The sequence below is a fragment of the Anolis sagrei genome, chromosome 11 (assembly GCF_037176765.1).
Source record: "Anolis sagrei isolate rAnoSag1 chromosome 11, rAnoSag1.mat, whole genome shotgun sequence".
NCBI classification, from domain to species: domain Eukaryota; kingdom Metazoa; phylum Chordata; class Lepidosauria; order Squamata; family Dactyloidae; genus Anolis; species Anolis sagrei.
This window is the reverse complement of record NC_090031.1, coordinates 26,449,988-26,474,856: the sequence shown is the minus strand read 5'-3', so window position 1 is coordinate 26,474,856 and position 24,869 is coordinate 26,449,988. Positions and strand designations below refer to the sequence as shown.

At 41.4% G+C, this 24,869-nt stretch overlaps 1 protein-coding gene across 1 annotated transcript in view; it reads right to left on the bottom strand.

The window, feature by feature from the left end:
* Positions 1–5,476: 5,476 nt before the first annotated feature.
* The window catches only part of WSCD1 (WSC domain containing 1), a 43,020-nt gene continuing 23,627 nt past the window's right edge, over positions 5,477–24,869 (bottom strand). The window contains exons 4-9 of the mRNA XM_060756948.2: positions 23,037–23,221; positions 13,899–14,020; positions 9,854–10,031; positions 8,921–9,085; positions 8,061–8,261; positions 5,477–5,895 (exon numbers count right to left, since the gene is read on the bottom strand). Coding sequence (XP_060612931.2) covers positions 5,543–5,895; positions 8,061–8,261; positions 8,921–9,085; positions 9,854–10,031; positions 13,899–14,020; positions 23,037–23,221 — 1,204 coding nt within the window. The 3' untranslated portion in view covers positions 5,477–5,542. The remainder of the gene's footprint in view (positions 5,896–8,060; positions 8,262–8,920; positions 9,086–9,853; positions 10,032–13,898; positions 14,021–23,036; positions 23,222–24,869) is intronic.

Below are 24,869 nucleotides of genomic sequence, written 5' to 3'. Positions count from 1 at the left end.
ACTCTCGCACTTAAGACCTGGCTTTTTACTAGAGCACTTGATCTCTGTTGATTTTTAATTTTTGTATGTATGGATTTTATCTTTTGTAATTTAGCTGTAAATCGCCTGGAGCATTCTCAGATGGAGGGCGATTAATAAGTTATTAAATGATGATGATGATGAGATGATGATGATGTGGTCTATCCAATGCAATTTTTTGAACCAGCACCCCAAATAATCAAATTGAATCTAAAGTTGACCGAAAACTGATTTGTAACCCTTTTGGGACTAATGTTGGAGAGTGGTCCCTGGTCAAAGTGGCCCCTGTTCAAGTGGTCCCTGCTCAAAGTGGTCCCCGGTCAAAAAAAGGTTGGAAACAACTGATTTAAATTCTGGAGGATTCCTGCCTGTAGCTTAGTAGTCCTCCGTCTCAGGTAGCTCTTTGTCTGTGAGAGATCTCAGTGTGAGAAGGCCTCAGTGGGAGAAAGGCCTCCATCTGAGAGACTCCTAGGTGTGAGAAGGCCTCTGTCGGTGAAAGGCCTCAGTTAGTGTAAAGTTGACCAAAAACTGATTTGTAACCTTTTTGGTACTAATTTTTGGAGAGTGGTCCGTGGTCAAACTGGCCCCTGTTCAAGTGGTCCCTGCTCAAAGTAGTCCCAGGTTAAAAAAAAAAAAGGTTGGAAACCACTGATTTAAACTCTGGAGCATTCCTCAACCTCCCTTAACATGGGGCTAAAAGAGTTTGCCCCATTTTTCCATGCATTGAGATCCTGGACATCCAGGAACAACTTCTGGTTCTCTTTGAGATTTGGGGGTCATGTAGAGAAGCCATGAATGTGTTCCTTCTTGCAAAGATCAAGGCAATGTTCTCAGAGGTGCCAACCATCTGAGCAATAGATCCTTTCAAAGTGAGACATTTGAACTTGGGACTTACTCCTTCTTGCCATTGTTACCAAGCTTCATCTTTAATCCAGACTTCTGCATTGCTTGATTCATTTTCCATTGAACTAGTTTCTATTGAAATCTATCGCTCACTGTTAAGGCCAAGTGAGTGCACTCCGATAGGAACATTAACCTCCACGAAATAATTAAGGGTTGGATTTTCAGCAGGGGGCCTTCGGTGTCACCTCTCAGGAATCTAATACATCATTCAATGGCATGGAATATAATGAGATGTTCAAAGATAGAAAACTGAGTTACTGCTTGTTTCAATTATGACATTTATCCAGCCGGTGCCTTCCAACTTCTTGACTGCATTGCTTATAATTTACTCTCGACCTTGGGTAGCCAGGATCAATCTTTAAGGAAGCCATCCTTTTAACTCTTCTTTTATTTTATTAGTCTTTAATTACTACAGTACATTTCCAGATCTTCAAATTATATAGTAGGCTCTCAACTTCCCCCACTTTGCCCTTCTCTGGCTGTGAAGTCACGAAAAGGACAAGCCGACTGAAAGAGAATTTAACCAATTTCTTTCCTATAATAAGGAGGAATCTTCTTTGCCAATCTGTAAGCAAATATTCTCCCGGTACCAATGTTGTTTGTGACTATACATTGTTTGACAGAGAACAACCCCCACACCATTCAATCTCTTAAAAGGAGGAGAAAATAACTCTTCCTTCTCCACAAGAAAAATAACTCCATGCTCAAAATTTATTGTTAAGGGGCATTGGGACAAGTGCTGTAGAGACTAGGATCCAAAGCAAATTACAGAATTGGGTTGGACTGAATGGTCCTTGTAGTCTCTTCCAACTTGATGGTTCTATGATCCTAAGGTTATACACATTGATAGTGTTGATAGTAGCCCTTGTTTGCTGGGACTTGGGCATGTGTGCCTTTTGGTGATGGTAGCCCTGAGCTAACCTCTGCATTTTGATTCTACCTAGAAGAGCATGGATAATAGTTTTGTGCATTTGTATGGTTTCAGACCTGGTCATAGTACCGAGACGGCTTTGGTCACCTTGGTGGATGACCTCCACAGGGAACTGGACAGGGGGAGTGTGACCGTGCTGGTTCTCTTGGACATCTCAGCGGTTTTCGATACCATTGACCATGGTATTCTTCTGGGTCAACTCTCCGTGATGGGACTCAGGGGCTCGGCATGTGTCCCTTTTGGTGATGGTAGCCCTGAGCTAACCTCTGCATTTTGATTCTACCTAGAAGAGCATGGATAATAGTTTTGTTCATTTGTATGGTTTCAGACCCGGTCATAGTACCGAGACGGCTTTGGTCACCTTGGTGGATGACCTCCTCAGGGAACTGGACAGGGGGAGTGTGACCCTGCTGGTTCTCTTGGACATCTCAGTGGCTTTCGATACCATTGACCATGGTATCCTTCTGGGTCGACTCTCTGGGATGGGTCTCGGGGGCTTGGTTTTACTGTGGCTCCAATCCTTTCTGGAAGGTTGTCCCCAGTTGGTGAAGCTGAGTGACTCCTGCAAGGACCCCTGACCCTTGACCTGTGGCCTTTGGATGAACCTTCGGAGAGTGACCACCCTATCCTTTCTGTTCGTTTCCATATACAGTTTGTTTACACAATGCACTTTCCCCCACCCCAAATGAAGCCAAACCCCACTGTTTCCCCTTTACAAATATACTTTTTTACTTCCTATCTCACCCAGGGTTTTAACATTTTTAACATTTTATCTTGCACATTTGGCCCACCCTCTGTGATAGATTTTATTATGTTATTTTGCATTGTCTATTTTATTTTGTTGTATTATGTATTTTGTCGTGTTTAATTTTCTATTGTTTCGGATGTTGTTTTGTACTATTATTTTTGTGCTTGGCCTCATGTTAGCCGCCGCCAAGTCCCCATTGGGGAGATGGTTGTGGGGTACAAATAAAGTTTATATTTCATTTGTGTCTTCCAAATGGACAAAACAAATAACCAAATGGAATGGATGAAACAAATACCGTACCCATGACTAATGGATAAGCTCTACATCAGGAACAGCAAATACATAGCCCTCAAGGTTTGTACACTTCAAATTTCTGACCCCTGGCTGAACAAACTGGACCAGACAATGGAACAAGGGTTTCAACGTGGAAGTGACCTTGGATCGTTCAATGAATGAAAGGGCACATATCAATTCCAAGATGAGGTGTGTGCTGGTAAATGCTTCCCTGATGACTCCTGACTGATGACTTGAGTGATGTGTTGTCTCACGCAGTGGAAAATTCATGATGTAACAGAGAGACTGAAAAAACCATCACCCGTTGAACTCAAAATCTCCCCAGGAAGACAAATATGATTTAACAGGTATCGCTGAAACCTGGTGGGATGATTCTTATGATTCGCGTAGAGGAATTGTAAGGTTATAACCTATTCCAAAGAAACAGAACAGCCAGGAAATGAGGACAAATAGCATTATATGTCAAGGTTGGGTACACCAGTGAGGAGGTCCATGGTGTGGAGAACAAAGTGAGAGCATTTGGAGGGGGATAGAGAAGAAAGAAACAAAAAGGACGAATTTGGGTGATGCTTTCATAGAACACATGACCAAACTTTCAAAATGGAGAGATATAGTAGTTATGGAGACTTCATACTCCCTGATATTCATTGGAATCCAAACTAGGGGTGCGTGAAACTGGAGAAATCCATTGTCTTTTCATTTCAAATTTCAGGTGCCTTCCTGTTCTGTTTTCAGGAAGATTCCAGGAGATTAGGATGGGGATCTTTTGGATTTGTAATTTAGGATCCAGAGTCCCATTTCCATTTTGGGAAGAATCTTTTTTGGGGACACCCAAAATTTGAAATGAAAACAGAATGGATTTCTGCCATTTCACACACCCCTAAGAATGTAAATATGTTGTTCTGAATAATGAAGAGTAAACTACTTGTTCTTTCTGTGTGGCATATTTTCTTTCTCTGGCAAGGTGGTGTGTTGGCTGATCAAATGTGAACTACATGTGGTTTATTTTACATTACACCACAGAGTACAGATCAGTGAATTGTTCAGCTGCATGAATGGAGAATCATGTGACAACAAAGGTGCTCACAGCAGTATGTAGCTGGTATCCCTGATCACAACTGTTGTGGAATAACGTCTTTGTGCAATAAAGTCCTTCGGCAGATTCTAGACACACTTAATCTGGAAATACTTTTCATTGAAATCAAAGAGGATTACTTGCTAGGGCTGGGCGGTTTCGTTTCGTTAATTCGTAATTCGTTAATAATTCGTTAATTTTTTTCAATTACAAACCATTCTGGAGCAATTATTAAAAAAAACGAATTTTCAAAAACGTTTTGTAAATGCTTCGTATTTTGATATTGTATTCGTTTCGTTATTGTTTTGAGGTCGTTTCGTTATTATTTCCGCATGTCTGGGCCAGTTTTATGGTTTAATTAGTGAAAAAAAATTATAATATCACACCAACAGTCAACAACAGAGGGAGAGGGAAGCTTCAGAAGTTTTTGGAGGTTTTTTAGCGTATTTCGCGGTCGCGTCCGCCATTAACGAATCGATTCGTTATTGTTTCGGTAATCGATTCGTTAATTTTTTACCATTTACGAAATTTCGTAAATATCGAACTTTTTAAAAGGAAAATTTTGTAATTATTTTAAATATCGAAACAAAAAAAACCCCCCAAATACAAATCGATTTTAGAAACAAATTTTTCCGTTGTTACCCAGGCCTATTACTTGCATTTCTATCTATATATAAAATGTGTGGGAGGTGGATGTCATGGTCTATTTTCCCCATTTAAAAGGATCCAGACTATATATAATGACAACTCCCCCTTTCAGGAAACATAAATTCAGATAAATCATTTCCCCCATTGAACTGCTTGGCTAAAAACTATTTATCAGGGTGGGTTTGAAACACAAAGAGAAAGAAAAAAACCCAGAAAAACCTCCTGCATGTACAGTAGAGTCTTGTTTATCCAAACTTTGCTCATCCGACGTTCTGTATTATTAGCCTCCCGCCCGGATCCACTGCTGTTTCAATACATTGCAATGTTTTGGTGCTAAATTTTGTAAATATAGTAATTACTACATAACGTTACTGTGTATTGAATGGTTTGTTTTGGTGCTTAATTTGTAAAATCATAACGTAATTTAATGTTTAATAGTCTTTTCCTTAATGTTATTATCCAACATTTTCGTTTATCCATCGTTCTGTTTATGTTGGATAAGCAAGACTCTGCTGTATCTGAAAAGCCCAAACTGCTAAAAAATGTCGAGATTCAAGTGAAGGTCTTGTTAATAGGAAGTGATGACGAGAGCAAAGAACATCGCCCACCCGTTTCCCAGAGTTAGCAGAGCGCAAAAGTGTTAAAATTTGTGGCCATTTATAAGGAATCGGACACACACAGGCAGAGACGCTAATGGCTTTTGCCTTGGTTTATAACCCAATTTCCATCCTTCATTGCTTGCCTTTTGTAGCACTTAGTACCCCTGAAGAGCATCCAAGTCTTGCGAATTTGCATTCATCAGCAGACTCTGTGCAAATCTGGCCTTTCGCTGCTCTCAAATTCTGGTCACAGGGCGTCATCTCATTAAGACATTTATTTTTATTTTATTTTTTGAAAAAAAAAAAGAAATCCCCACCCCAGGCCATCATCTAGGCAAATACTCTTTCGGCAACCCCACAAAGTTTCTCTCCTTGAGGGCTTTGTCCACAGTTACAATATATTGATTGATCAAGTCCTTCATTTCCGTCGTGAAGGGTTCAAATGCCTTTGGACGGGGTCCTGACCGCTTGAAATTTCCGTCTCGGTTGTTTTCGACGCAGAGCAGTCTGTCCTCCGTCACGGTGATGTTCATAAATTCGACCATTTCTTTCAGTTTGGGGATCAGGGCCTGTTTTAAATCTTCGTAGTGAACGACGAGGAGGCTTTTGCCGTACTTAAGCCAGTCGAGCACATGGGAGGCCCACCACGAAGCGTAGCTGTTTACAAACTCTGGCCACTCTGCATCATAGGAAAGAAAAGAAGATAATTTACTTGATGTTCAAACATGGCAGCTCACTACTTTGAGGATGCATCTGGATGGGGCAGAAATGGTGATACTGATTGAGAGTATGCTGGATCAGCATTGCCTGAGGCTACACTCCATGCCCAGAATCTCTCCAGCAGCTGGACGGTGGCTGCCTGGCTGACTGCTCTGGTTACATCCCGTATAGACTACTACAATGCGCTCTATGTGGGGTTGCCTTTGAAGACTGTCTGGAAGCTGCAAATGGTCCAACAGGCAGCAGCCAGCTTGCTAACAGGAACGGCGCTCCTCTGTTGCGCCAGCTCCACTGGCCGCCAGTTTGCTTCCGGGCAAAATTTAAGCCTATAAAGCCCCAAACAGTTTCGGTCCAACTTACCTATCCAAACATATCTCTCCTTATGAACCATCTAGGATGTTAAGATCTTCTGGGGAGGCCCTGCTCTCAGTCCCGCCTTCCTCGCTGATGCGTCTGGCAGAGACGAAAGACAGGGCCTTCTCGGCAGTGGCCCCTTGACTGTGGAGTACCCTACTTAGAGATATAAGATCGGTTCCCTCCCTCCTGACTTTTTGTAGAAAGGTGAAAACCTGTTTTTTTGAGCAGGCCTTCCCAAATACAGCATAGTTATATGGAATCACGGAACTACTTGATGACACAATTGAAGAATGACTTGACATGGAGACGCTCATCACAATGTTTTAAGGCTTTGTACAGTTTTTTATTTTTATATTTTATATTAATGTTTTTAACAATATTTTATGATTTGTTTTACTTTTTACTTGTTATAATTGTTGAGGCACCAAATAGTGGCCAAATGTGAACCGCTCTGAGTCGCATCTGGGCTGAGAGGGGCGGTATATAAATATGGCAAATAAATAAATAAATAAATAGGGGCAATAGCTCACTGGCACTCCTCCAGCTCTCTGCACGTTGTCAGGAGTCCCCTGGGCTCAAGAGGGCCATGTAATGGAAGACAAGCCACAAGTTGAATTCCAACTGCAGAAGCTGTTTGTTGCTATTGTTATGAATTGTAATGTAAATATAGGATATGCAGGATGTATTTCCATTCACTGGACCAAATTTGGCACAAATACCCAATACAGTCACATTTGAATACTGGTGGGGTTGGGGGTCTCGATTGATTTTGTAATTTGGGAGTTGTAGTTGCTGAGATTTATAGTTCACCTACCATCAAAGAGCATTCTTAGCTCCACCAATGATTGCATTGAACCAATCTTGACACACAGAACTCCCATGAACAACACAAAATACCAGAAGGGTTTGGTGCACATTGAGCTTGAGTTTGGTAGTTGTAGTTCACCTACACACAGAGAGCACTGTGGACTCAAACAATGATGGATCTCGACCAAACATGGCACAAATATGCCCAAACGTGAACACTGGTGGAGTTTGGGGAAAATAGACCTTGATATTTGGAAGTTGTAGTTACTGGGATTTATAGTTCACCTATAGTCGAAGAGTAGTAGTAATCTTATTGATTAGCCCTTAGGCCATATCACAATATCAAATAAAACAACAAGGCTTGATAAGACTTGATTGGGCTCTATGTAGTAAGTTAAAATAAGACACTTATAACAATACAGTAAATAAATATGATAAAATATGATAAAACTGAGTACGTACATCATATTTCCTTATCACCCCTGAACCCCACCAACAATAGAATTGGACCAAACATCCCACACATAACCTCCATGTATTGAAGGGACTCACTGATGTGAGCCTCCCTCCAGCCTTGCACACTCTCCCTCGCCTTTAAGTGCACACCATGCTGCCATGTGCTGAGCATGCTTGCTCTCCCTTCCCTGTGTGGAGTCTCAGAAACAGCCTTCTCTTGGCTAAGAGGTCAGCTGAGAAGCCGGCCAGGAGGGCTTTTGGTGGAAGGATTTGCCGTCTGTTTCCAAAAAGGAAGAGATCTTCAGCCTTTTTTGCCGGAGACCATCAGAAATATAGGTTTTCTGGTGGTCTTTGGCGACCCCTCTGAAACCCCCTTGCAACCCCCACAGGGGTCCTGACCCTCAGGTTGAGAAACACTGCCGTATTGCCTCTTTGTGAACTCCTCTTGTAATAAAGCTATTTGACTCTGGTATTTTTTGCATACAATTTATTTAGTTTATTTACCTTTGCTTTTCCAGTTCCGGTCCGTGGCATATCCCAGGTGGCCTGCACATTTTCGATTGAATTCTGCCACAAGTGACTTGTAGGGATTCCGTATCAATAAGATGGCTGAATCGAACATTTCAATCTCTTTTTTGCCACTTTCGTGGGTTTTGACACAAACAGTTCTCCGACTTCTCCAGTGATCTTTTTCCCCTTTGAAACCTGCATAAAGGAATCAATATACGTTCTCAAAAACATGAGGGTCAGGGAAATGTAGACATTTCAGCATCCCCGTTGGCCATGGAAACCCAATGGATGACACTGGGCAAAATAATATTTTCTCCGTTGGTTTAGTAGTTCCTTAAACAACTGTATCATATATTGTTTTAGCTATATTATGTTTTAACCTAAACTCTAAGCCCCTCTGGATCCCATATTTTGAGAAACGTAGGATATACAGTTCCAGTATATTAGGTAGGCCTCAATGTTAGTTCACCTCAGTGGGAGAAAGGCCTAGTCTGAGAGAGCATCAGTGGGAGAAGGCCTCAGTGGTTGAAATGCCTCAATGGGAGAAAGGCCTCAGTGGGAGAAGGCCTCATTGGGAAAAAGGACTGTCTGAGAAAGCCCTCAGTGTGAGAAGGCCTCAGTGTGAGGGTCAGCGTAAAGTTGTCCAAAAATTGATTCGTAACCCTTTTGGTACTAATTTTTGGAGAGTGGTCCCTGGTCAAAGTGGTCCTTGTTCAAGTGGTCCCTGGTCAAAAAAAAGGTTGGGATCCACTGTTGTAGATGCTCTCTTGGTTGATTCACTATTCAGACTAAGTTTTCTGAAGGTTTATGTGCGTTCATATGTGTGTAATGACAGGAAGCAATCATCATCAGACCTTTATTGTAAAGGGTTCCGTCAAAGTAGTAGCTCCCTGTGTAGAATCCTGTGGCGTGTTCTATCAAGTGACGAGCCCACGTATTTCCAGCTCCGGGAAAGCTCGACAAAGCAACAAACGCTTTGGATTTGGTGGGGAGGAACCTCCGATCGGTGCAACGTGTATCTAAAACCAGATGGAGATGAAATTCCATCATAACCACAATAATACACAATTGGACCAAATTTGGCACAAATACCCGATATGCCCAATTTGAATACTGGTGAGGTTGAGGGGGATTGATTTTGTCATTTGGGAGTTGGAGTTCTAGTTCAACTACAATCAAAGGCATTATGAACTCCACCAATGATGGAATTGAACCAAACTTGGCACACAAAACTCCCATGACCAACAGAAAATGCTAGAAGGATTTGGTGGGCATCAACCTTGGATTTTGGAGTAGTAGTTCACCTACATGCAGAGAGCACTATGGACTCAAACAATGATGCATCTGGACCAAACTTGGCACAAATACTCAATATGCCAAAATGTAAACACTGGTGGAGTTTGGGGAAAATAGATTTTCTCCTACAATCAACGAGCATGCTGAACCCCACCAATGACAGAATTGGGCCAAACATCCCACTCGGAATCCCCATGACCAACAGAAAATACTGTGTTTTCTGATGGTCTTTGGCGACCCTTCTGACACCCCCTCATGACCCCCCAGGGGTCCTGACCCCCAGGTTGAAAAACACTGATTTAGAGTGATCTCTCAATAGGACACAAAGGATGTCAGGTAACATCAGACCTGTTTTGGCTCTCAAGAAATCCCCCTAGAAATGTCCATGGGAATTAAAGTAGTCTCAAACTGCATTAATTCTGCAACATAGATGCACACTTTATCTCAGGTGTGGGCAGAAGATATATGCACTCATTCCATAGGTCTGTTACCTTGTACGGGAGTTTGATAGACCAGCCAATAGTCCTTTCCTTTCGACTTTTCAGCCGCACTGCTGGTGTTTTGTGATGGGATACACAGTGACTTATCTGAGTTGTTGCGTAATGGGAAATGAATGGTAGGGAAGCCACAGTGACACTGAGATCCTCTGAGAACTGCCAAAGGGAATTCCTAGTGAAGAAGAATACTCAGTCAAGAAAACCAGGACAATCCACATTCAACAACCCTTTGAAAATCAACTGGTTGACATTACATGATTTTTGCCTTCCCATACTATATTGAGGGGTAAAAATTGTTGGAACATGTAAAAGACCAGTATGTATGTGTTAACTGTAAAATAAGATGCACGAAGCTGATTGGTTGGGCTACACCCAAGGAATTAGCTGAGTCTGGGACTTTTGGTTACTGTTACATTTTTGTTCAGGCTTGCGCTATGCAAGTGCTCAGAGAGAAGAAGACCGAAGGAGAGAGAGACAGAGTTAGGAATGCACTCTTGCTTCATGAGCTGCTGAAGGAGTTTATCCACATGGATAAGGAAAGGCCATTTTAAATCTCTCATAAGAAGGACATTATGTGAGTTGATGCAACTGATCACATAGTACATATGTTGTTAATCTGTGTGGCATATTTTCTTTCTCTGGCAAGGCAGTATGTGGACTGATGAAACGTGAAGTACACGTGATTTATTTTACATTACACTACAAACATATTCTCCCATTTATCATTGGGATACATCCAGTTTGATACCTTTGCAGAAGCATACAAGAAGCTCGGCCTGTCATTGAACATTGAGAAAACCAAAATGCTCTTCCAGCGGTCACCAGCCAATCCCTCTCCAATGCCAGAAATACAGCTTAATGGTGTTACATTAGAAAACGTGGACCATTTCCGCTACCTTGGCAGCCATCTGTCCACAAAAGTCAACATTGACACTGAAATACAACACCACCTGAGCTCTGCAAGTGCAGCATTTTTCCAAATGAAGCACAGAGTGTTTGAGGACCAGGACATCCATAGGGATACCAAGGGGCTTGTTTATCAAGCTATTGTCCTCCAAACTCTGCTATACGCCTGCGAGACGTGGACTGTCGACAGACATCACACGGAACAATTCCAACAGCGTTGCCTCCGAAAAATCCTGCAAATCTCTTGGGAAGACAGGCGGGGAAATGTCAGCATGCTGGAAGAAGCAAAGACCACCAGCATTGAAGCGATGGTCCTCCGCCATCAACTCAGCTGGACCAGCCACATTGTCCGGATGCCCGACCACCGTCTCCCAGTCTCCCAAAGCAGTTGCTCTATTTCAAACTCAAGAATGGAAAGCAGAATGTTGGTGGGCAGGAAAAGAGATTTAAAGATCGGCCTAAAACCAACCTTAAAAACTCTGGCATAGACACTGAGAACTGGCAAGCCCTGGCCTTTGATTGCTCCAGCTGGAGGTCAGTTGCAACCACCAGTGCTGTAGAATATGAAGAGGCACGAATGGAGGGCTAAAGGAAGAAACGTGCCAAGAGGAAGGCGCGTCAAGCCAACCCCAACTGGGACCGCCTTTCACCTGGAAACCAATGCTCTGACTGCAGGAGAAGATGCAGATCAAGAATAGGGCTCCACAGTCACCTACGGATCCACCACCAGTGCACCAATCTTGGATGACAATCCTACTCAAACTACGAGGAATCACCTAACTAACTATCCAGTTTGAAAATTCGGGATGACTGTAATATGTGTTCCTACATATACTATGGAAACTTGGTATTTTGGGTTTTTTTTTTTACTGAATAAGGAATGCAGAAAGAAAATAATTGCAGCCTGTTGTCTCCTATATATGCCACAATGTCCCCTCAAAAAGTGTCTGATCAAAGGAGAAGCAACTGTGATGCTCATGGATATGCCATGTGAAAGAGCTCGAATGCTGTTCTCCAGCCGTGAGCAGGAGCTCCGTTGGACAAAATGTAATGATCCACTCCTAATGAGGTAATTTATGGAGAGTCCCCAAGGCTCTCTCCCAATGTTCCAGCAGCGTGACAAGACATTAAATAGGTGTCAACACACTGGGTTCAAACCATTCCCTTCTGTTTTTCTCTTCTGATGAAAATGATGGCAGAAAGGGAAAAAGCGGTAGGACTTTTAGTCAAGAAGGATGCTCCAGTTGGTTACATTTAGAAGTCTATTTTAAGGAGAATGCTGAATGCTGTGGTATTGACACACATCCGCAGTTAGCACAGCGGGTTAAAAACCGTCAGCTTCAGAAAATCTTGCCGACAGAAAGGTTGGCATTTCAAGTGGCATGTGGAGTGAGCTCCCGCCATCAACCCTAGCTTCTGCTTACCTAGCAGTTCGAAAACAGTAATGTGAGTAGATAAATAGGTACCGCTTTGCAAGGAGGTAAAAGGCGTCCCTGAAGACATACTGGCAATTCAGGAAGGACAACAGGTTCCTCAGCGTGGAAAAATAGAAAAATAGCACTTCTCCATGACCGAGAACAGCCTCCAGATGCCAGAAATGAAAAAAGGGAAGCCTTGCCTCTGCCTATGTGCTGTCTGTCTTTGTTTGTAAATTGTACAATGGCATTGAACGTTTGCTATGAAATTTGGACACTACACCCCCTAACAGACCAACGAGTGACCATCACTCATAACCCCTTCCCCCCAAAAAAAGAGTGGAAAGGACTTAAAACCCCAAAAAACTAAATGAGGGAAAGCTAAATGACGATACCGAGAAAAGGGAAGGAAGTAAAGAGAGAGGGAAGGAAGGAGAACAAGAAAGAAATGAATAAAGAAAGAAGGAGAGAAAAGGGGAGGGAAAGAAAGGAAAGGAAGAAGGAAGAAAAGAAAGAGGTGGAGAAGGAAGAAAGAAGAGGAAGAGAAAAGGGAAAGAAAAAGGGGGAGGAAGGAAAAAAGTGGAGAAGGAAGGAAGGAAGAAAAGAGGGAGCAAAAGAAGGAGGGAAAGAAGGAGAAAAAAAATGGAGTGAAGATTGGCCACAGCAACACATGGCAGGTACAGCTAGTATCTATATAAATAAAAATGTAATGTTAGTTTTTGGGATTAACATAACCCAAATACCACAGGACGAATTGACACCAAATTTGGACACAAGACACCTATCAGGCCAACAAGTAACCATCACTCATAAAAACACTAAAAAACACAGCAGAAGAATCTTAAAAATAAAAAATATACATTACAATGCATGTGCAAAACCACACACACACACATATATATACACACGCAAATACACATATATAGACATATACACAAATATATACACACACAAAGCACATATACACAGGTTCTGCCACAGCAACGTGTGGCAGGGGATGGCTAGTATAAAACCATTATCCACAATCAGTCTAACGGATAATCAAAAGTGATGGGGGTTGTCATTCAATAGCATGGTAAAGGTAAAGGTAAACGTTTTCCCCTTGACATTAAGTTCAGTCATATCTGACTCTGGGGGTTGGTACTCATCTCCATTTCTAAACCGAAGAGCTGGCATTGTCCATAGACATCTCCAAGATCATGTGGCCGGCATGACTGCTTGGATCGGCGTTACCTTCCTGCCCAAGCGGTACCTATTCGTCTACTTACATTTGCATGTTTTCGAACTGCTAGGTTGGCAGAAGCTGGGCCTAACAGTGAGTGCTCACCAAGCTCCCAGGATTCGAACTGTCAACCTTTCCGTCATTAAGTTCACCAGCTCAGTGGTCTAACCCGCTGTGCCATCAGGGGGCCCAGCAGATCACCAACCACAATGTAAACAAAATTATATATATGGATTCGCCTTCCATACATTCAACAGTCCTTTGAATGCAACCATAAGGCTGATGTGGCCCTTGATGAAAATGGGTTTGACACCCCTGATCTAGAACATGGATTCTGGAGGGCAATGTTCCAACACAACTTAGGGAAAGGGATGGAGAATGTGTACTACTGGACTACAACTCCCATCAGCCTCTGTTGGGTATGATTGGTGCTGTAGTCCAACAACATCCCCTTCATTTGGGATGACACTAAAAGGAGAAAGCAAGTGTGCCTTACCTTCTTGGAGCAAAATCCCGAGCACATCTCTACTGTCAAATTTGAGTGTATTAAAACAGCAGGCAGGATGTTTGTCACATTTTCTGGTGCTCTAAAACATCCTCGATAGATTGCATGTCGCCCTGTGGGGATAGGAAATAGGTTTCTCTTGAGAAACAGCACCCGTGTGCCGGTAGCCTTTCACGATCACGGTGAGTAATATTAATCAGAGAGAAAGAAAGAGAAATTGGACATCACAAACAATAATCAGGTGAGAAAGGGCGAAATATGCTTAACATGCTCCCACGCTAAAACGATGACATGCCTTCTAGCGGGACCCTGCCTGTTACTGAGTGATGTTTGCACCCAAGGGTTAGAATTAAATCCTCCTACACTGGCAGGTAATGCAACTCTTTTCATGTCTTGGATTCCTTTTGAAGGCACCCGTCCACCTCCACTTTCCTTCTGATTTTTCCCCGCAAGCTTCTGAATGCGTTTGATAAAAATCTGCAAATCTTCCCATGATTTGCACTGAGAAAGAAATGGAATTTCAATCAGTCATGAAGCACCTTCAGGGGACCCCATTCCGATATGTGTGTGTGTGTGTTTCATCAGAGCTCTCCCTACAGCACGTTTTTGTCTTCGTTCTTTCTCCAAGCAAGGGAGATTATTGCCACTTTTGAGCGTTCAACCCGATTTATATTGTGTCCATCAGAGAGCTGAGGACACATAGGCCTTCGTCAAGGCTTCATAGCTTTGGACATGGAGGATTCAGGAGTTTTTCAACTCTCTGATGTGCATAAGCAAATTGCCGGAGTGCACATCCTTTGATCAACTTGCCATGCAATAAGGTGAACTGATACACATCTATTTCAGCATATCCTGCGATTTTGCTAATCATGGTTTAAGGTCTCTATATACAGTAGAGCAGAGGGCCTCAAACTAAGTCCCGCGGGCCAGATACGGCCTCCAAGGTCATTTACCCGACCCTCGCTCAGGGTCAACGTAAGTCTGAAACTACTTGAAAGCACACCACCACCACAACAACAACAACAACAACAACAACAATCCTATCACATCAGCCAAAAGCAGGTCCACACTGATAGGGCAATAATCATGAAACTAGAGAAAGCAACATTAAAAATTAGGCCTGGGTAACAACGGAAAAATTTGTTTCTAAAATCGATTTGTATTTGGGGGTTTTTTTTTGTTTCGATATTTAAAATAATTACAAAATTTTCCTTTTAAAAAGTTCGATATTTACGAAATTTCGTAAATGGTAAAAAATTAACGAATCGATTTCCGAAACAATAACGAATTGATTCGTTAATGGCGGACGCGACCGCGAAATACGCTAAAAAACCTCCAAAACCTTCTGAAGCTTCCCTCTCCCTCTGTTGTTGACTGTTGGTGTGATATTATAATTTTTTTTCACTAATTAAACCATAAAACTGGCCCAGACATGCGGAAATAATAACGAAACGACCTCAAAACAATAACGAAAGGAATACAATATCAAAATACGAAGCATTTACAAAACGTTTTTGAAAATTCGTTTTTTTTAATAATTGCTCCAGAATGGTTCATTATCGTTTTGTAATTGAAAAAATTAACGAATTATTAATGAATTACGAATTAACGAAACGAAACCGCCCAGCCCTATTAAAAATGTATCCCCTCTGTATTTAGAAAAGAGCTTCCACTAAGGGTCTGTATTGTCTGTGGTTAGCACCTAAGAAACATGTGCAATCAACAACTTTCACAAGATAGTTCAGGCAGAAGGCTAATAAGCTGACAAAGTGTCTATTGCCACATATGGAGGGGGGGGGGTTATTTGGGTCTTGTACTTTCAGTACATGGTAACGTTATGTAGTAATTACTGTATTTACAAATTTAGCACCAAAACATTGCAATGTATTGAAACAGCTGTGGATCTGGACAGGAGGCAGACTGCGTTGGATAATACAGAACGTTGGATGAGAGAAGGTTGGATAAGCGAGACTCAACTGTAATGCATTACACTGTGTGTTCATTTGAACACCTCATTTTCAAGTTTCTACAATCCACATTAAGTGGTCAGTGTAGATATGCCCAAAACTGGACAGTAGGCTTGGGCGGTTTCGTTCGTTAATTTCGTAATTCGTTATTAATTCGTATTTAAAATAGCTTACGATCCAATATTGAGCCATGCAGTACTACTGTGAGGAGTAATTAAAAATCGAAACAATTTTTCCAATTTATTTCGTATTGTTTCGTAATTGTTTCGTAATTGGTTCAAAATTGTTTCGTAATTGTTTCGTAATTGTTTCGTAATTATTTCTGTATGTCTGGTGCAAGTTTTATAGTTGTTGTTTGTTTTATCAGTGATAAAAAATAAATTATCACACCAACAGTCAACAACAGAGGGAGAGGGAAGCTTCAGAAGTTCCCCCTGTCCCATTTGGAGGGTTTTTTAGCATATTGCGCAATCTTGTCCGCCATTAACGAATCGATTCGTAATTTTACGAAATTTCGTATATTTTGAACTTTTTAAAAGGAAAATTTCGGAATTCTTTAAAAAAACGAAATGCAAGGGCCCCCCTAAAAACGAAACGAGTTTAGAACCAAATTTTTCCGTGGTTACCCAAGCCTACTGGACAGTATCTTCACAGCCACCCAGACAAGAACTACAGGAGAATACCAGTATCAAGGTCCATTGCTGGTGCACTCAATCACATTCCACTTTGTGCACCATATCAATGATATTTTCCCCTCCAACTTGATTTGTTTTGTATCTATCAGACCGTCTGTCATTGATGAATAACTGATTCCTTCTCAGATGCTCTTACAGAAGCTCTGAAGACATATCTTTGCTTATTGGCTTACAAGGAGGAGGAACAGTAGTTGGTAATACTACCATTATACCTCTGATTAATAGTTGCCATCCCTATCGATGCCCTACTCACCCCACCAGCTCAATAGATATCTTGAGCAATGATTAATCGATTTGCTCCCCTAAAAATAGGAAATGATTGTTTGCATTTGTTGTTTGATGTTTTGTCTTGTGCCTGTTATAACAGGCTGTGCTTTTTATTTAATTTTAGTTTGTTAAGTTATAATTCGTATTTATATGTTGGGTTGTATACATTTTGTTCGCATGGATGTATTGTTGTTGTATTTGGGCATTGAATGTTTGCCTTTTATGATTGGAATCCGTACTGAGTCCCTTTGTGGAGATAGAACGGAATATAAATAAAGTATTGTATTGTCGAAGGCTTTCATGGCCGGAATCACTGGGTTGTTGTAGATTTTTTTGGGCTGTATGGCCGTCGTCTAGAGACATTCTCTCCTGACGTAATAATAAAGTATTATTATTATTATTATTATTATTATTATTATTATTTGCCGATGTTTGATATAATTGAGGATATAACACACACATATTATTTTATTGTAAATTATATCAAAAAGTGAGAGACTTCTACCTTGATCCGTGTATCAAATGGACAATTCATTGGGAATCTCACATCAGAACAACATATTTTATGTGTGGCCAAGACCCAAAAATAACACATAAAACAGCTCTGTGTTTAAGGAGAATAATACATTTGAGAATCACATACAGTAGAGTCTCGCTTCTCCAACATAAATGGGCTGGCAGGGCGTTGGAGAAGCAAAAATGTTGGATAATAAGGAGAGATTAAGGAAAAGCCTATTGAACATCAAATTACGTTATGATTTTACAAATTAAGCACCAAAACATCATGTTTTACAACAAATCGACTGAAAAAGCAGCTCAATACACAGTAACACTGTGTAGTCATTATTGTATTTACTAGACTTTACTAGACTTTACTAGATAAAAAAGGTTCAAAATTCATTTCGAATGTAGGGAGCACTGGTGGTTGAATTCTGAATTTTTCTGAAAACAAATTTGGAATTTTCTGAAATTTCAGAATTACTTCGTTAACGGCAGATACGGTAGCGCAATAGTGTCTTTGAAATCATTTTTTTAATTGCTTTCAAAAAGGCAACTTTAACGAAATTATTACGAGTAACAAGTAATCCGGCTCTATCCATGCCTAGCATTTACGAATTTAGCACCTAAACATGCCTATATATGCCTAAACAACTCCGGCCCAATTTACTTGTCCGATGAACCATCAAGGTTATTAAGATCTTCTGGGGGGGGGGGGCCTGCTCTCGGTCCCACCACCTTCGCAATCGCATTTGGTGGGGATGAGGGACAGGGCCTTCTCGGTGGTGGCTCCTCGGCTTTGGAACTCCCTCCCACTAGAGATCAGATATGCTCCCTCCCTCCTGACCTTCAGGAAACTAATAAAGACCTGGCTTTGGAACGTGGCATTTGAGGACTGATTCTATAACCTTCGTCCACATGGAAGGAGGATGATGAACTGTGACTGTGACTGTATTGACAACTTGGCTTGGGTAATGTGATGATGATGTTTTTATTGTATTTTAATCTGTAATGATGATGCATTGTGTTGTTTTTATATATTATTGTATTTGAACACATATTGTGAACCGGCCTGAGTCCCTCATTCGAGGTGAGAAGACCAGTATACAAAACTTCTAAATAATAATAAGTAATAAATAATAGTAATATATTGAAACAGCTGTGATATATTAATATAGTAATATATTGAAACAGCTGGGAGGCAGACTGCGTTGGATAATATAGAACGTTGGGTGAATGAACGTTGGATAAGCGAGACTACTGTATGTGAGGCTGATTGGAGTAAACTATAGGGGGTGATAAGGAAATATGATATATATACTCAGTGTTATCATATTTATTTACTGTATTAAGTGTCTTACTTTAACTTACTGCATAGAGTGCAATCAAGTCTTACCAAGCCTTGTTGTTTGGTTTGGTATTGTGATACGGCCTAAGGGCTAATCAATAAAATTATTGTGATTGTGATATTTTCCCTTCCGACTTGATTTGTTTTGTGTCTGTCACAAAAGACATTTGCCACTGATGAATAACTGATTCCTTCTCCGAAGCTCTCCAGTATTGTTTGCCGATCTCCGACGTAATTGTTTGTCTCCTTGCACTTTTGTGTGTTCAGTAAAATCCCTACGAGTTTGAATCGTTGGCAGGATATGCTGCTGTCAAGATGCAGAGATCAAGTGTGTGCTTCCAGAATGTGTGCGAGTTCATGCGCAGGACCAGAAAGCGCAGCTGGGAACACAGTAACCATGGGAACCCAAGAAACCCAGCGATGGAGTATTGACACTTCCACATGATTTGTTCTGCAAGGGCCGACCGGAACAGAAGCACAAAATAAGCACGATTGCATCTGCTTCCCCCACTGACGAGGCAAAAACAGGAGGACACACATATCACTGGAGATTGTGTGCACCAATTATTGTAACGCTTGGCAAACGGGTTCAAAAAGCTTCCCTTGCAATGTTTATTTTCAAATCAAAAGAGAGCTGGGACTTTTACACTCACAGACAATATTATATTCGTGATCTGATACGATGGGCTAACAACACAACAGACTATCTGTCTTTCAACTTCATCACATTTACTAAATTCCACTGAGTGCTACACTTAAAATGTGGTAAGCCAGTGTGTTCATCACATTAGTTTGGGTTCAAGTGTAAGCTAGAGCATTCTTTGCATATTTTAAGCACCGAGGAAGCGGATTTTTGGTAATGATCCCAATGTTTGGCCAATTCTGTAATGTGATGGCATTCATTGCTTTCAGTTTTAAAAGGAAACATTTCCCTAATTTGTGAGAGGGAAAATTGTGAGAGGAGACAAGTCAATCTCTGGGTACACATGAACTGGAGAGTAAAAGCAGTCGGTACTCATTCTAAATGTGAATATTATTATTATTTTGCACCCTTCTCTTGATGCATTTACAGTATGGAGCGAATACCCTTGCACCCCACTTTAAATGCCTGGGAGTTAAAGTTTCCCAAGGTCCCTTCTCTTGGTGCATTTACACTATGGCATGAATACTCTTGCACCCCACTTTAAATGCCATGGCTCCATGCAATGGAGTCCTCCTAGGAGTTATAGTTTCCCAAGGTCCGTACCCTTCTCTTGGTGCATTTACACTATGGCATGAATACTCTTGCACCCCACTTTAAATGCCATGGCTCCGTGCAATGGAGTCCTCCTAGGAGTTATAGTTTCCCAAGGTCCATACCCTTCTCTTGGTGCATTTACACTATGGCATGAATACTCTTGCACCCCACTTTAAATGCCATGGCTCCATGCAATGGAGTCCTCCTAAGAGTTATAGTTTCCCAAGGTCCACAGACTTCTCTTGGCGCATTTACTGTATGGAATGAATGCCCTTGCATTGTCGCTTTCCCTCCCTACTTGTTTCCTTGCTTCCGGAACTGAAGACACTTAACAGCTGACATTTCAAAGAGAGGCGGGTTTTTCCCCCCACAAAGAACACGGGGAGGGATGGTGGTCATGGTCAAATCTTTAGAGTGTGATGGCAAATAAACTCAAAGAATACTGAATACTAGGCCTGGGCGGTTTCGTTTCGTTAATTCGTAATTCGTTAATAATTCGTTAATTTTTCCAATTACAAAACGATAACGAACCATTCTGGAGCAATCATTTAAAAAAACGAATTTTTAAACACGTTTTGTAAATGCTTCGTATTTCGTTATTGTATTCGTTTCGTTATTGTTCTGAGGTCGTTTCGTTATTATTTCCGCATGTCTGGGCCAGTTTTATGGTTTAATTAGTGAAAAAAAATTATAATATCAGACCAACAGTCAAGAACAGAGGGAGAGGGAAGCTTCAGAAGTTTTTGGAGGTTTTTTAGCGTATTTCGCGGTCGCGTCCGCCATTAACGAATCGATTCGTTATTGTTTCGGAAATCGATTCGTTATTTTTTTACCGTTTACGAAATTTCGTAAATATCGAACTTTTTAAAAGGAAAATTTTGTAATTATTTTAAATATCGAAACAAAAAAAACCCCCAAATACAAATCGATTTTAGAAACAATTTTTTGCGTTGTTACCCAGGCCTACTGAATACTACTGAGTAACACTAGTTGATTTAACAGTATGGTGAAGGTAGGAAAATAATCAATTTCATTTCAAAACAGAGCTCTACTCTGCCAAACATTTCCCTGCTGCAATGTGATGAAGTCATTTGTAGCTGAATCCAACTCCAATTTGTATTTCAGCACCTTTCATTTATTCATTTGGGTATCTTGCAGAACTGTGCTGCGTACATAACAATTGTCCTTATTTTGGGGATCACTCCTGCTTTGTTACTCCCAAGTAAAATAAAGTCATAGAATTATAAAATTGGAAGTGTCCTAATTTGCTATTTCAGTTTTGTCATTCTTTTGTTGTTGTTGTTGTTTTGGGTTATTCCCTGTTAAAACTATGACAGTATGAGTTTTGAGAAACCATGTCTTGCACCTAAGGCTTAAATCCATTTTCAAAAGCAATTTCTCTCATTCCCTGAATCCACATCTACCGTGTGTCTTTGTGTTATTATACGTCTTTTTTTTGTTGTTATGCAAAAAAAATATGCAAACATGATGGCTGTTTTTCAAAGCTTGAAAGCAGTATCCAGCAGCAGAAAAGAAAACTGCTGCGGTGAGCTGATGCAGAGAGCTGAAGGGGTTTTATATGGATTGTTTTGCTATTTCTTTCTTGTGCAGTCAGGTGGTTAATTTCCCAATATGCTGTTTCCCTATCTTCCCGTGTGAATCCTTCTGGAACTACCCCCCACTGCATACTCCTTGTTAAATGGGCCTTTCTATGGCTTTCCATTTCCTCAGAGGACTTTATTGCACGAGGCAGGAAAAGCAAATCACTGAATGTTGCCACCCCCGCTATCGTACATAGTAGCCTACTGGAAAAGTAGCTCAAGAGGAAAGTGTCATCCAAGTAGGAATAGCTAAACTTCATCTCTGTCCACTTTGAAATGAAGTATACCAGTGGTTCTCAACCTGTGGTCACAGCCTCGCCATTACTATACCGTTTCAGCAAAAGCAACGGCTCTCACAAAACTCTTTTATAGTGCAGATACTTAGTAAATATGGTTTTCTGTGGGCAATGTTGGGGTTCAGCCCTCATGTGAACCTGAATCTGATTCTCTGATTGCTGAACCTGAACCTGATTCTCTGATTGTATTTCCTGATGCTACTGAACATGTATTTTTCCCTGATGGTAATGAAAATGTTGATTCTGAGGTCAGTGGCTTGGAAAGTGAAACTACACATTCTGATGAAAATGTCGCAGAGCCAAGCGGTGATAGCTCTCCAGAGGAGCTAACACCTGGCTTCCTTAATGAGGATAGAAAAGGACAGATTTGGAAAAACAGGAGTGAATCGCAGAGTCTGCGAAGGTCAAGCAGATTAAGGGGAAAGGAAGCTCAGGCTTCAAAGCCTGGAGGCGTGTCACGAAACAGTTTCTTCAGTTTTAAGTGCCTCTCGCCGGGTTGTCTCATTAGATCAGGCATCGTTTAGACTGAGGCATTACCATGGAAGATTTCCCTGTTTCCCGTGGCCTACATTCCAAGAGGCTTCTAGTGCTCCAAGTACGGTTAGTGAATTGCTAACAGGTGCCAGATTTTTACAGTGTTGCTTTTGGAATTTTGATCTAATTCATGGATATTCCTGACTGCTGAATTTTACTGTGGCTTTTTGACTTTGCATTTTCCTCTATTTTGTAACCATTTTTCATCAATAAAAAAGGATTGTTTTTTCCCACAGTCAAGTGTGGTAGATTTTTATCTTATGGTTTCGTTTCCTGCTCTGGGTTGCAACAGGCAAGCAGATGGTGACTACTGGATGGCATATGTTCTGTATCAGAAGCTAGAGTTGATGTGGTGTACCCAATGCAATTTTCTGAATCAGCATAACCAAATGACCAAACCGAATCTAAAGTTGACCAAAAACTGATTCGTAACTCTTTTGATACTAATGTTGGAGAGTGGTCCCTGGCCAAAGTAGTCCCTGGTCAAAGTAGTCCCTGGTTAACTGGTCCCTGGTCAAGTGGTCCCTGGTCAAAAAAAGGTTGGGAACCACTGAAGTCCCTCCATGGAAGTTGAGAAGATCGGGATATTACAATTTTAAATAAATTATAAAATAAATAAGTATACTATGGAACCATGCATCCTACTTATCATACCTGCTCAAAATATAAACTCTTACATCACTTACGTTGTTTTGGCCCACTCCACGACTCTTCCACACGGTAAACGGAGAGCCGATTGACACCTCCACAGACTGTTCCTTTCTCCCCTTTGCATTCATTGTTGCACTCTTCCTGCTTTGCAACAGTCACGGGTAACTTATTTCCGCAATAGCATTCGGCTCCATACTCTAAGCCAGCATATGTATAAGACCTTGAAAAAGTAAAAACAAAAAACTCAGTCAAGACCATCTTAGATCTTGAATTTTCAGAACTGATGCAGTCTCCTCTCAGGTAGAGAGTAGGGTTGTACGCGGAACTGTTTTCTTTTGTTTCATCCATTCTTTCATTACTTTCGTTACCTTCAGGAGCACATAATGGGAAACCCCCTCCCCACATGAAAGCAAGTGGGAGCCAATCCCAGTGAGAGTAGTCTCCTTGCATTGGAAAGGAAGTGTGTGTGTGACTTGCCCAATGCCTCCTTGTCATGGAAAGCGCATGTGGCATGCAGCAGGCCCAGGAAACGCATCCGCCTGCCTGCAGCCAAGTTCTCTGGAGTACGAAACAGGTAAGAAGCCTCCTTAAAGTACCTGCCTGCCTGCAGTTGAGTGCCTCTCCTCTAGAGTAAAACAGATTAAATGCCTAATATGAAGGGAAGGGGAACCTCAGACACCCCCCCCCCCCCCAACCATAATGAGCTGATAGAAAACAGATCTTTCGGCACCCCAGAGCAAAAACAAATATCCGCCCTCCCAATTTTGGGGCCCCCACCGAAAGCTGGGACACAAAACAGGTCAAGGTTTACCCCAAAAGCACAACCCTAGTAGACAGTTTGGACACCAACATGAACATTTGTTGGAAGTCGCTCTCTGAAGAATAAGTGATCCAACAAATTTGTCACTAGCCTTGAGGCAATTTCATTGTTTTCATTGGTTTCCAGATCTTTGAGAGTGTTGGCTGCCCTTCTCTGGATGCTTGCCAGCTTGTCAATTATCTCATTGAGCTGGACACACCAAAGCAGAAAAAGAGATACTGTTGACTTTCATTTCAGAAGCAGCACATATGGATCTTCTGTATCCTCTCTCTCTCTCAATCCTCTAAAATAGATTATACTCAAAGAAAACTCACAAGATCCCATTTGTTGACGCAAGTCTTGAATGCTGATCTTTCCTAATCTTGTCCTACTAGGTACACCTTAACCCTTCTCCTCAAGCGTGGGTCCCTCTTCCATTTTTAAAAAGCTTGAACAAACAAATAAGTTGACCGTATACACACATTTTCTTAAAACAATTCAACCTAAAGTCTTGAACTGTGTACATAAGTCATTGTACGAGGGCTGAATGTAAAGTAATGCCTCCACCTTCGTAAATGCTCAACAAATGGCAGTACTGGTATGCGGCAGGTACTGGCTTGTTCAGTAGACTCTCCTCTACAGTTCCATTTTGGTGGGAATCCTTAGCATTGAATGGTTGTGTTGTTAAAGTGCAAAGTATGGAAGCCTGCGCAGATGGTTGGTCAATGCAACTTAAGCAACGTGCAGTCATTGAATTCTTGATAGCAGAAGGTGTCACCCCAAAGGAGATTCATCAGAGAATGCAAGCTGTTTATGGTGATTGTGTTGATGTGAATACTGTGTGTCATTGGGCGAGTAAGTTTAAAGATGTTGAAGTGACACCTTCTGCTGTCAAGAATTCAATGACTGCATGTTGCTTACGTCGCATTGACCGACTGTCTGCACAGGTCGGTCAATGCACTTTAACAACACAACTTTGCACTTTAACAACACATCTGTTTAATGCTAAGGCTTCCTGCCAAAATGAAACTGTAGAGGAGAGTCTACTGAACAAGCCAGTACCTGCCGC